The sequence below is a fragment of the Neovison vison genome, chromosome 5, assembly GCF_020171115.1.
Source record: "Neovison vison isolate M4711 chromosome 5, ASM_NN_V1, whole genome shotgun sequence".
Lineage (NCBI taxonomy): Eukaryota > Metazoa > Chordata > Mammalia > Carnivora > Mustelidae > Neogale > Neogale vison.
Genome location: NC_058095.1, coordinates 24,964,122 through 24,977,498, shown reverse-complemented (window position 1 = coordinate 24,977,498; position 13,377 = coordinate 24,964,122). Strand labels below are relative to the sequence as shown.

Below are 13,377 nucleotides of genomic sequence, written 5' to 3'. Positions count from 1 at the left end.
ACCCACCCCAGAGGGAGACATGAGAAGAACAAGCCAAAACACCATTCTTCTTTCTTAGAATTCTTAATACCTTGGCTGGTACCTGATTACATACATACTACAGCTGCTGGGTTCTCTAATCATTTCACGTATGGCAATCTTACCTCCTAACTGGATTCAAATTTCTTAGAGGACAAAAACTTTGCTATCCTCTTCTGTATGTTGTATGTAAAATGAAGTGTGCAAAACTAGCTGGTGATCAAGGACTACAGGACTAATTAACCAAAAATTACCAAAACAAGTTTACTTCAGAAAATTTTTCATTTTAAAATCTCACACAAAACTCGGGGGTCGACTGACGGTAACGGGGCTGAGAGGCTGTTCACAGAGCAAGTGAAGATGAATGCCAGAGGACTTGGATCTCAGTTAAAGGACAGTATTCCGGTTACTGAACTTTCAGCAAGTGGACCTTTTGAAAGTCATGATCTTCTTCGAAAAGGCCTACCTTGTGTGAAAAATGAACTTTTGCCCACTCATCCTCTTGAATTATCAGAAAAAAATTTTCAGCTCAACCAAGATAAAATGAATTTTTCTACACTAAGAAACATCCAGGGTCTGTTTGCTCCACTAAAATTACAAATGGAATTCAAGGCAGTGCAGCAGGTTCAGCGTCTTCCATTTATTCCAAGCTCAAACCTTTCACTGGATATTTTGAGGGGTAATGATGAGACTATTGGATTTGAAGATATTCTTAATGACCCGTCACAATGTGAACTAATGGGAGAACCACACTTGATGGTGGAATATAAACTCGGTTTATTGTAATGTGTTGTGCTGTTCATGAAAATAGAGGGGCTGCATGTTGTTTATAGTCATCTTTTTACTATAACTTGATGTACACAACATTAAAAGTACTGACACATGAAAAAAAAAAATCTCACACAAAACTCAATCTTCTTAAATTGAAATCAAAGCTTAAAATAGATCAATGTATATCCCATTCCCCCAAAGCAGAAAACAATACAGAGGGTATAAAATTGTTAGGATTATTTAAATGACCAATTTGCCCACATATCCCCACATATCTATAAGCTGTTACTTGAAGGAAATCAGAAGTTCAAAACTAAACTAAACTAAACTAAAAACAACAACAACAACAACAAAAACAACTAAAGAGAGAATTCATTTCTTAGATGTGATGACATGGAAAGACATCTGCTCCAGATCCAAAACATCAATCACTGTCTTGCCCCACCATAGTTTCAAGGGAGACATTCGAAGGCAAATGTTCCAGGCAAAAATCACTCTTTGACAACTAGGGTTTGGTCCTAACTTGTATGTAGATCCCCCAACCATGGGCTGGACTATATACTAACCACAAATAACTACTTTTATGACCACTGACTAATCTTGGCCAATTAAGATCCAAAGCACATATTCGAGAGAAGAAAAGCCAGTGATTCTCCTAAAGGCCTGTGGCAGTCAGCACCTACCACCCACTCCAAGCCTGCCTTCCCATACCACATCTCGGTGCCACTCTAGTCTTCTAAGGATTTGGCAAGAAGAGATGATGTCTAGAGATACATACTCCTCACCCAAAGGAAACCCGGAGTCATCATACTGCTTCTTCATCAAGTATTCTGAACAGGCTGATAAGAGACAGGACAGTGACAGCCCTATGACAGTCACCGTGATTGTTATACTTCCCATCATGTTTACTTATAGCATCCTGGCTCTGAGGCTACTGGGCAAATACCTCCTTGGAGATATATGAGGCAGTGAAGGAACGGGTGATAAAGGGAACTCAAGCTCCTCTCAGAGGCCACAATTATTTAGTCCCTGCTTGCCATTCTGGTAAGCCAAAGGCATTCAAAGTCATTCAGAGGAAGAAAGAAGCTCTGTAGGAAAAAATATCTGGACCGGATACCAGGCCCTTGATTCTCACACAACTGCCTTTCTTTTCATACTTCAAATCATTTAAAAGCAAAGAGCAAAAAAGAAAAATTACTTTCCTTCCACTGCCCACAGATCAGGTACCTCCAGGGTAATAAATACAGGTAAATGACCTGTCCTCTACCCCCCCCAGCAAAGAATCAAATTTCTCAATTCTTAAGACCAAGAAGACTTGAATTCTAACATCCTAGTCCCCTCAGAAAGCTGAATGACATTTTAAAATGGATACTAATCCTTGTAATGATAAATAAAAATGAAAAGTGTATAATCATAGAATTAGAGCAAAATGATGGAGTCTGGGGGAAAAATTTATATAAAACCCTAATTAGAATGAATGTGATTTCAGCAAGGGTGCCCCTTGTGAAGAGCTAAAATCCATTAACCTCCTGTATCCCCAAGTGTTATTTTAGACAGTTTGGGGCATAATTAAAATAAATTAGTACCAAATATGCTCTTATACTTTTTAAGCCTTCTATAACCCATCAGCCAATCTTTTGCTGCGAACATACAAGTGCAGAGCCTCTGCTAAACCCCTCATTTTTATATAGTACTTAGCTCATACAGGGTGTTCAGAATTTTGAATGTTGAAAGAATGATGTATTTATCCATGAATATTCAACAAATTATTTACTGAACACCTACTATGTGCCAGAAACTCTGCTGGGGGGAGGCGCCTAGGTGGCTCAGTTGGTTAAGCAAACTGCCTTTGGCTCAGATCATGATCCCAGGGGTCCTGTGATCGAGCCCCATGTCAGGCTCCTTATTCAGCAGGGAGCCTGCTTCTACCACTGCCTGCTGTATTCCCCTGCTTGTGCCCGCTCTCTCTCTGACAAATAAATAAAATCTTAAAAAAAAAAACCTAATTCTGCAGACCATGAGAGATGACAGTGACTTGGACTGAGATGGTGACACTGGAGATGGAGAGAAGTGTGTGATTTTAAAAATAAATTTTTTAAAGATTTATAGATTTATTTATTTGTCAGAGAGACAGACAGACAGACACACACACACACAGAAGGCACAAGCAGGGGGAGCAGCAGGCAGAGGTAGAAGCAGGCTTCCTGCTGAGCAAGGAGCCCAAACAGAACTCAGTCCCAGGACCCTTAGATCATGACCTGAGCCAAAGGCAAGATGCTTAACCAACTGAGCCACCCAGGTGCCCCAAGAAATATTTAAGAGACCAACCAAAAGGAAATGATGACAGATATTCTCAGTGAGAATGGGGAGGTGTATCAAGGAGTATCAAGAATGACAGGTGGACTGTGGTGGACTCAGTGAAATAAGGAACGAAGAAAGAGGACCAAGATCAAAAAGAAAAGAATATGAGTCTGGTCGTAGACATGGCAAAGTCTGAAATGTTCTTGAGATATGCGTATTTCTGACACTGGGGACTAGTAGGCAGAATACATAAATTTGTGGGTTATTTGCACAGAGGTGGAAAATAGTCATAAATGTGGATGAAATTGCCTAGAGTTAGGATGCTAAGAAAAGGGCTAAAGACAGGCACCTGGGGGCACTTAATGCTCTCTGGCTCTGTCTCTCAAATAAACAAGTAAAATCTTAGGGGGAAAAGAAAAAAAAGAGGGGCACCTGGGTGGCTCAGTGGGTTAAAGCCTCTGCCTTCAGCTCAGGTCACTATCCCAGGGTCCTGGGATATAGCCCCACACATCAGGCTCTCTGCTCTGCGGGGAGCCTGCTTCCCTCTCTCTCTGTCTCTGGCTGCCTCTCTGCCTACTTGTGATCTCTGTTTGTCAAATAAATAAATAAAATCTTAAAAAAATTAAAAAGAAAGAAAGAAAAAGAAAACAAAAGAAAAGGGCTAAAGGCCGACCTTCCCAACATCTAATGGCCATGTACAGGAAAGTAAGCTCAAAGGGAAGAAGAGTGAATAGAACGGAGAAAAGAAAACCAGAAAAAGTCCAGAGGGGAGCCAATAAATGACCTGAACAGGCCATTTATTTATTTATTTATTTTTAAAGATTTTATTTATTTATTTGACAGGCAGAGATCACAAGTAGGCAGAGAGGCAGGCAGAGAGAGAGGAGGAAGCAGGATCCCCGCTGAGCAGAGAGCCTGACGTGGAGCTCCTGGGATCATGACCCAAGCCGGAGGCAGAGGCTTTAACCCACTGAGCCACCCAGGCGCCCCGAACAGGCCATTTATGAGGGAGATGGAAAAATACTTACTAAAAATGCATGCAAATGTCAAAAATTAAACATTTACTACTATCTAGAATGTGTCTTTCCTATAAATTAACTCTATTATGATTAGAAATAGAGCCACATAGCTTTTTTCCCATAAAGGATTAGTAAAGGCCAAAGGATTAAAAAATTTTCTTAACGCTATCAAATTAACACACTACCTATTTATAATTACAAAACATACCCTAGCTTCATTACCTTCTATATTTCCATTTAATCTCTCAAATGAATAAACCAGAGAGCGTTTTCTATTGTAGAAGTTTACAATTAAGAGAACATCTTAAAATTAATGACTTTTTTCCTCTTTAATTTTATTTTTTTTTTAAAGATTTTATTTATTTATTTATTTATTTAACAGAGAGAGATTGCAAATAGGCAGAGAGTCAGGCAGAGAGAGAGAGAGAGGAGGAAGCAGGCTCCCTGCTGAGCAGAGAGCCCGATGCGGGACTCGATCCCAGGACCCTGAGATCATGACCTGAGCCGAAGGCAGCGGCTTAACCCACTGAGCCACCCAGGCGCCCCTCTTTCATTTTAGATTAAATGCCAATTAAATGATTAATAATCATCCAAGAGATTCCTGGAAGTATTCAGCCCACATGATCTTTTATCAAATGGACATCATTACAATATCTCAACATGTGGACTACTATACTAAAACCAAATAATTCAGAGTAGGGGCGCCTGGGTGGCTCGGTGGGTTAAAGCCTCTGCCTTCGGCTCAGGTCATGATCCCAGGGTCCTGGGATCGAGCCCTACATCGGGCTCTCTGCTCAGCAGGGAGCCTGCTTCCCCCACTCTCTCTGCCTGCCTCTCTGCCTACTTGTGATTTGTCTGTCAAATAAATAAATAAAATATTTAAAAATAATAAAATAATTCAGAGTAAAAATAATGTCCAAAAGATACAGACATCAATATGATAATCTGAAAAGCTAAGAAAACAAGAGTCTCATTTGCGTTCTGCACCATTACACCCTTGCTCCCTGTTTGGTGCTAAAAATCCCTTCTCAAGAGAAATAAATGGCAGAAAAGCCCAAGTGTAGCAAATAAGAACAGTAGTATCTGTAGTCAGCTTCTTTCACACAAAAATCCAGAAGAGAAGTTTACAAAGAAACTGACTTTGCAAAATTAATGGAACTTATGTTTAGCTAAAAAAGAATTTAAAGGATGCCTGGGTGGCTCAGCTGGTTAAGCATCTGCCTTTGGGGGATTGAGTCTCGTTTCAGGCTCCCTGCTCACTAGGGAGTCTGCGTCTCCCTCTGCCCCTCCCCCCTGGCCCTTGCTTGCTTTCTTTCTCTCTGACAAATAAATAAAATCTTAAAAAAAAAAAAAAAAAAAAAAAGAACTGGGGTGCCTGGGTGGCTCTGTAGATTAAGCCTCTGCTTTCAGCTTTGGTCATGATCTCAGGGTCCTGCGATCAAGCCCCACATCAGGCTCTCTGCTCAGTGGGGAGCCTGCTTCTACCTCTTCCTCTGCTTATTCTCTGCCTACTTGTGATATCTATCTCTCTCTCTCTCTCTGTCAAATAAATAAATAAATAAAATCTTTAAAAAAAAAATAAAGAACTTAATAAAACCATATATACCTATGTCAATTCCTCTTCGGAGAGTACTTTTGTCAGAGTCCTGATGACCAATCAGATCTTCTACCCAATGAATGTAGTTGAGTCTCAAGGGAACTGTAGGAATCAGTCTTTCCAATGGAATATCAATAGAAAGTCCAAAATCTTCCTTTAGGAGAGTACAGGTCAGAGCTCTGACTGCTTCAGGGTCTTTAAAATTAAGACTGAGGAGTGGAGAAAAAGAACACTGATTAGTAAGATTCACTATGCTACACAAACTATGGCAGCCAGGCAATATCAACACCTGTTTGAATTTTCTAGGAGACCATATATAAATGGCTATACAGAACATTCAGGGCAATGAAAAACACATATTGGTGTTTACACAGACATAGTATATGAAAGGCAGTACAAATTTCCACTGACAACACTGCATTTTCACACAAGAACAGGGAGGACAGGAATGTCTCTGTTCCAATTCCTGCCCAATCATCTCCTTACTTAGTTATAGGACTTTGGACAAGTTTTTTAACCTCCATGAGACTGTTTCCTCAGCTGTAAAATGGGGATAATAATACCTCTATCATAGTATTGCTATGAGATAATCTGAGAAAATGTGTATATATATATATATAATATGTATATGTACATATACATATATCTAAACATATATATGTATTATATATATATAATGCCTAGTACATAGTAACTATTATACAAACGCTGGCTATTTTTACTATTATCATTAACATCATTTGACTTCAGCACTTTTTAAAAATCACATTTAGGGCGCCTGGGTGGCTCAGTGGGTTAAGCCACTGCCTTCGGCTCAGGTCATGAACTCAGGGTCCTGGGATCGAGTCCCACATCGGGCTCTCTGCTCAGCAGGGAGCCTGCTTCCTCCTCTCTCTCTCTACTTGCCTCTCTGCCTACTTGTGATCTCTCTCTGTCAAATAAATAAATAACAAATAATTTTAAAAATAAATAAATCAGGGGCACCTGGGTGGCTCAGTGGGTTAAGCCGCTGCCTTCGGCTCAGGTCATGATCTCAGGGTCCTGGGATCGAGTCCCGCATTGGGCTCTCTGCTCAGCAGGGAGCCTGCTTCCCTCTCTCTCTCTCTCTCTGCCTGCCTGTCTACTTGTGATTTCTCTGTTAAATAAATAAAATATTTTTAAAAAATAATAATAAATAAATAAATAAATCACATTTGAAAGTGGAAAGCAGTATAAAATGCTTAATAATGAAAAGAGGTTAAGATATTAGATATTACAAATAACAATTTTTAAATACAACAATTTTTAGCAGCTTTACTGAGGTATAATTTGCATAAAATTCTTAAGTATACAATTCAACAGTTTTTATTATAATAAGAGTTGGGCAACCATCACAACAATCCAATTATAGAACGCTTCCATCATCCCAAAAACAACACCTCATGGCCATTTGCAAGCCATTCCTTATTTCCACTGTCAGCTCTAGGCAAACATTAACATACTTTCAGCTCCACAGATTTCCTTCTTGTGGACATTTCATCTAAATCAAATCATAAAATATGTGGTCTTCATGTCTGGATTCTTTCACTTGCCACAACATTTGTGAGGTTAAACAATACTGTAGCATGTATCAGTACTTCCTACCTTTATGTGGCCAAATAATATTCCACTGCAAGGAATAACTGCATTAGTGATTTGTTTATCCACTCACCACTTAATGAACATTTGGATTCTTTCGCTTTTTGGCTTTCATGAACAATGGTGTTTTAAACATTCACATGCAAGTCTTCATCTGATACGATACTTTTATTTAACTTTTTAAGAAACTTGTGCCAATTTAATTATTTAAATGTTAAAATGCTACTAAAGTTGAAACATTAAAACAAAACCAAAGATCTTATTTATAAATGGGGCAATGAAAAGGGAGCAGAAAGCCAGTAGATGGGACTGAACTAAGAAAAAGAGCTTTAAACTGCTCTAAATTCTGGCCTAAGTTTTATGTTCCCATCTTAGCAATGAAGTGACCAATCACTTGAAAAACTCAATGACCAGACAGAAGGAAGAGTGCTTTATCTACCTGGCTACTGGGGAAACTTCAGATAGATACCAGGGACCCAAGCTCCACCATCACCCACAGCAAAATATTCTAGGGTATGGGAGTTCAGAAATCTGGAGTCCGATCTCGATTCTGCAATCAACTAGCCATGGACTGAAGGTCACTTCAATTCTTAGGTCTCGGTTTCTCCATCTATAAAACGAAGGGATTAAACAAAACAAAAATCCAAGGGTCCTTCCTGGTAAAATTTTAAGAGTTTATGATGCATACTATGAATTAGTAAGATAGTACTCACTTAAATATTTGTAGAGCAAATTATAGTGACATGGAACAATCAATACAGTTACTGAATAGAATAGTTATGAATAACCAAACATTAAACATTTCTATTATCCCCTAGTCTGATACCTAACATTATCCTTCTGCTTCATGATAGTAAGCATTTAATAACACTATTAACACATATTAAGGAATATACAATGAATGTTTGTAGATGACATGATTTATTCTTTATTTTTTGAAGGGGGGTCTGCAGAAGAAAGAAGATCTTAAGCAGGCTACACTCCCAGTGCAAAGCCAATGAAGGGCTCAATCTTACACCCCTGAGAGACATGATCTACTCTTTAAAACTGTTCATAAAAACACAGTTTTAACAGTAAAACAATTTGCAAAGAGTTATGATAAGCAGGATTAAATTTCAGGAATATACACAAAATTTGTTATCTATACAAACTGCACTGTATACTTGAATATACGGTTTCTTACGACCTTTAAGAATGCTTCAGGGGGAACGCCTGGGTGGCTCAGTGGGTTAAGCCTCCGCCACTGGCTCAGGTCATGATCTCAGGGTCCTGGGATCAAGCCCCACATCAGGCTCTTTGCTCAGCAGGGAGCCTACTTCCCTCTCTCTCTGCCTACTTGTGATCTCTTTCCGTCAAATAAATAAAATCTTTAAAAAAAAAAAAAAAAAAAAGAATGCTTCAGGGAAGGGCGCTTGGGTGGCTCAGTCAGTTAAGTGTCTGCTTTTGGCTCAGGTCATGATCCCAGGGTCCTCGGATCATGCTGCACACGGGGCTCTTAGCTCAGTGGGAGCCTGCTTCTCCCTCTGCCCCTCCCACCCCCAGAAGGCATTACCTTTCATCGAATAACCATCAATTTTTGAGGTAATTTTTGAGGAGGGATAAAATGCATTCAATGAGATGAAAAAGCAAATATGCAGGAACAGGCAGAAATACAAAATGCCAGAGCAAAATTTGGAAGAGAGAATTCTCCCCTGCTTTTTATTAAAGTAAACTTTACCCCAACATGGGGCTTAATTATGACCCCAAAATCAACAATCACATGCTCTAGCGACCAAGCCAGTAAGGCACCCCAGGGAGGACAATAATTTCCAAAAGTGATAACCCCTTTACATTTAAGTGGGGACTGATGAGCTTTTAAAGACCAGTTTCTACGAAACAGTACAAGTAGAAGTTTATTGTATCAATACATGCTAGCAATAAAAATTCTCTTTAAAATATATATTAAGACTATTTAAAGGAAAATTAAGTCTATTCCTAGACATCTAAGTAGATATATATTAATTTTGTCATTTGTGGGGCCTAATAAAAGAGAATTAGTCCATGAGCAAGCAACCACGAACACATTTCTGCTTCACTCAATCGCACAGGAACTGCCTCAATCAATTGAAAAAAAAAAAAAAAAGGACTTCTATTACCTTTGGATTTCTTTCTCAATTAAAAGCAGTACAATCTCGGGGTCAACAAGATAAATGGAGCTTAAAAAAGGGGGGGATTAAATCTATAAAAACTTTTCATTCTAGGGGTGCCTGGGTGGCTCAGCGGGTTAAAGCCTCTGCCTTCGGCTCAGGTCATGATCCCAGAGTCCTGGGTCTGAACCCTGTAGTGGGCTCCCTGCTCCACAGGAAGCCTGCTTCTCCCTCTCCCACTCCCCCTGCTTCTGTTGCCTCTCTCAATGTAACTCTGTCAAATAAATAAAATCTTGAGACACCTGGGTGGCTCAGTGGGTTGGGCCTCTGTCTTTGGTTCAGGTCATGATCTCAGGGTCCTGGGATCAAGCCCCACATCGGGCTATCTGCTCAGAGGGGAGCTTGCATCCCCCTCTCTCTCTGCCTACTTGTGATCTTTCTCTCTGTGTCAAATAAATAAATACATAAATATCTTAAAAATAAATAAATAAATACAATGTTTTTTTAAAAAGAATACTGCATTTAACTCCTGTGAAATCTGTGAAAAGATGGGACTTCATTTCCTTCAATGACAGAGAAATAAAAATCGAATTTTTACGTATGTAAAGTTCACTCTGAGTACCACACTAGGTCATTCAAATAAATTCACATCCTTTATTCTGTAAAAGTAGCCTACTCTATTAACCTTCATGGCTAAACACACAAATGAATTATGTCCTAATACAGTGCCTATGTTCAAAGCCTTAAAATCTGAAAGGCAAAAAGTCATAATTTTTATATCAAAGAAACTTAATAGTCTAGATACCTTATAAAATAAGCTTGAACAGTATTACCTTAAATAGTGTAACAGCAACAGCAGGACACCTGACGTGACATAATTACTTTCCCACAACTTCTGAATGTGACTTTGCACTGGCATTTTGAATAGAATTATGAAAATCAGGGAATACAACTCCAATATTTACACGGTGCTATTCAAAATGCCAGTCCCTAACAAGATAGAGAGCTTGTGCTGGCCTGTAAATTAGAACATTCGACCAAAGAAATGTCTGTTGAACTTAAACATGTAGCACAAGATCCTTACCTCTGTAGACAGTAACAAACAGTCTGTGGAGAAGCCACACTTTTAGTAGCATTATGCCAGATGACATAAATGGCCATTTCTTTTTTTTTTTTTTTTAAGATTTTATTTATTTATTTGACAGAGAGAGATCACAAGCAGGCAGAGAGAGGAGGAAGCAGGCTCCCTGCTGAGCAGAGAGCCTGATGCAGGGCTTGATCCCAGGACCCTGGGATCATGACCTGAGCAGAAGGCAGTGGCTTAATCCACTGAGCCACCCAGGCGCCCTATAAATGGCCATTTCAAAGAGTATGATCACCACCCAGTTCCAGGTAATTAATGTCAAGTGAGTTTACCAGCCATTTTGCCAGATCTTTAAAACCTCTAAAGGAAACCAACAAACCATAATTTTATATGAAATTTCCCTGATTCTTAAAATCTGTGTGGACAATAAACAACTGCAAGCCTTAAACAATTCACACGCTTACAGGTTGTTACCTGTCTTGTAAACAGTGGAACTATTTAAAAAATAAAAAATAAAAAAATAAAAAGCTGGGGAACTTGACTCCCTGTACTTTCAAAGATGAAGTATAAAAATGTTTTTATCCCAAGGTGCATGGCTGACTTAATCTCAGGGTTGTGAGTTTGAGCCCCACGCTGGGTGCAGAGATTACTTCACTTTGTTCAACTGAGTTATACAGAATAAAATAAAATTTTCAAGAAGTTGTGACAGTGGGCATTTATTCCTTTATTCATTCCACATTTACCATATATCAACTATGTGCTAGACATTGGGCAAAGTGCTAGAGATGCCGCAGTATGCAAATACAGACACATCTCTCCCTTCAGGACAGTGACAATCTGACAGAGGTTAGGTACAAAGTGCTATGAAACCTAAATAATTAGTGGAATTACCTTAGAACAAGTCAGAAAAGGTAACTTAGCTAATTACTAAGAGCAGAATAAAAATTAACAAAGGAAAAACTTGGGAGGGAATACCGCATTAACATGAGTTAAGAGGCTGGATAAAGGTGGTGGTGGCAAAGCCAGGGGAAAGTGAAAAGAATTAAGAGATACTCAGGAAGGAAAATTTACCAAATTTGCTAGTGGACTTGTATGTGAGGTGAGAAAGGATGTATTCATAGCTGTTCCCTAGGGTTCTGGCCTGTTCAACAGATAAACAGTGCCATTCACTAAAATTGGGAACTCTAACAGAGAACCATTTTTTAGGATAAATATCATAAATCTGAGCTGAATCTGAGATATCCAAGTAGGGATACTGAGGAAGCAGTGACCTCCAGGTAGAAAGCCCAGAAATCTGGTCTGAAGAAACAAATGTAGGAGCGATTTGCAAAACAAAGGAGTGAGGCCCCAGAATGATGAGAATGCTTAAAGGGAAAATACAAGATTAGAAGAGAGCTCTGCACTAAGCCTTAAAGACTCCTTTCCTGGGAGGCCTGGGTGACTCAGTTGGTTAAGGGGCTGTCTTCGGCTCAGGTCATGATCCCAGCATCCTGGGATCGAGTCCCACATCGGGCTCCTTGCTCAGCGGGGAGCCTGCTTCTCTCTCTGTCTCTGCCTGCCACTATGTCTGCGTGTGCTTGCTCTTGCTCTCTCTCTCTCTGACAAATAAATAAATTAAAAAAAAAAAGACTCCTTTCTTTAGTGGCTATGCAAACAACCATTACAAAGGAAGCTACACAAGGAGACAGAAAGGGTGAAAGAAAGTGTGGTGCCAAGGAAGCCAAGGGAAGAGGGTATCCATGAAGAACAGTATCAGCAAAGTAACCTGCCTCTCAAAAGTCAACTGAAAACCAAAATTGCATTTAGTGACACAAGATCACTGGAGACCTTTTCCAAGAGCTGCTTTGGTAGAGGTGGAATTAGAAACCACCCTGGAATGAGCTGAAGATTAAGTATGGTATGGGAAGAATGAAGACAGTAAAAATAATTCTTCAAGAAGTTGTTGTGCAGGGTGCCTGGGTGGCTCAGTGGGTTAAAGCCTCTGCCTTCGGCTCGGGTCATGATCCCAGGGTCCTGGGATCGAGCCCCACATCGGGCTCTCTGCTCCGCGGGGAGCCTGCTTCCTCCCCTCTCTCTCTCTGCCTGCCTCTCTGCCTACTTGTGATTTCTCTCTGTCAAATAAATAAAAATCTTTAAAAAAAAAAAAAAAGAAGTTGTTGTGCAAGGGAGAAGAGAGATGGGGCAGCATAAGTGGTGGTATTGATGGAGAGGCAGCCAGAGAGAGAGAGTGATAGGGAAGCAGGCTCCCTGCTGAGCAGAGAGCCCGAGACGCGGGACTCGATCCCAGGACCCTGAGATCATGACCCAAGCCGAAGGCAGCGGCTTAACCCACTGAGCCACCCAGGCGCCCTATTAGTAATTTTTTAATTGAAGACTCAAACATGTTTTAAAGTCAGTGGGTGGGTAGCTCAGTCGTTAAGCATCTGCCTTCAGCTCAGGTCGTTACCCCAGGGTCCTGATATGGAGCTCTGCATTGGGCTCCTGGTTCAACAGAAGTCTGCTTCTCTCTCTCCCACTCCCCCTCCCTTTGTTCCCTCTCTTGCCCTGTCTCTATCAAATAAATAAGTAAAATCTTTAAAAGAAAAAAAAAGTCAATTGAAAGTCACATAGACCACATATTATTATTCTACTTATACAAAATATCCAAAACATGCAAATATATAGCAAAAGTAAGATTAGTGGTTGCCAGGAGCTAAAGAGAGAGAGGACAGAGTTGGGAGTGACTGCTGAATAGGTTTTTTTCGGGGAGTGACGAAAATGTTCTAGAATTAGTGGTGATGCTTGTGTAACCCTGCGACATATTAAGAACTGAATTGTACATATTAAAATGATGATTTTAGGGCC

General features: G+C 39.9%; 2 protein-coding genes across 2 annotated transcripts in view; one reads left to right on the top strand and one right to left on the bottom strand.

Annotated features, from left to right (window-relative positions):
• Positions 1 to 13,377, bottom strand: part of METTL16 (methyltransferase 16, N6-methyladenosine) — an 80,481-nt gene that overhangs the window by 46,029 nt on the left and 21,075 nt on the right. The window contains exon 3 of the mRNA XM_044248145.1: positions 5,716 to 5,915. Coding sequence (XP_044104080.1) covers positions 5,716 to 5,915 — 200 coding nt within the window. The remainder of the gene's footprint in view (positions 1 to 5,715; positions 5,916 to 13,377) is intronic.
• On the top strand, positions 321 to 914 carry LOC122906330 (proteasome maturation protein-like). Its single transcript, XM_044248146.1, has one exon. The coding sequence runs from the start codon at positions 379 to 381 to the stop codon at positions 802 to 804; it is 426 nt and encodes a 141-aa protein (XP_044104081.1). The 5' UTR covers positions 321 to 378; the 3' UTR covers positions 805 to 914.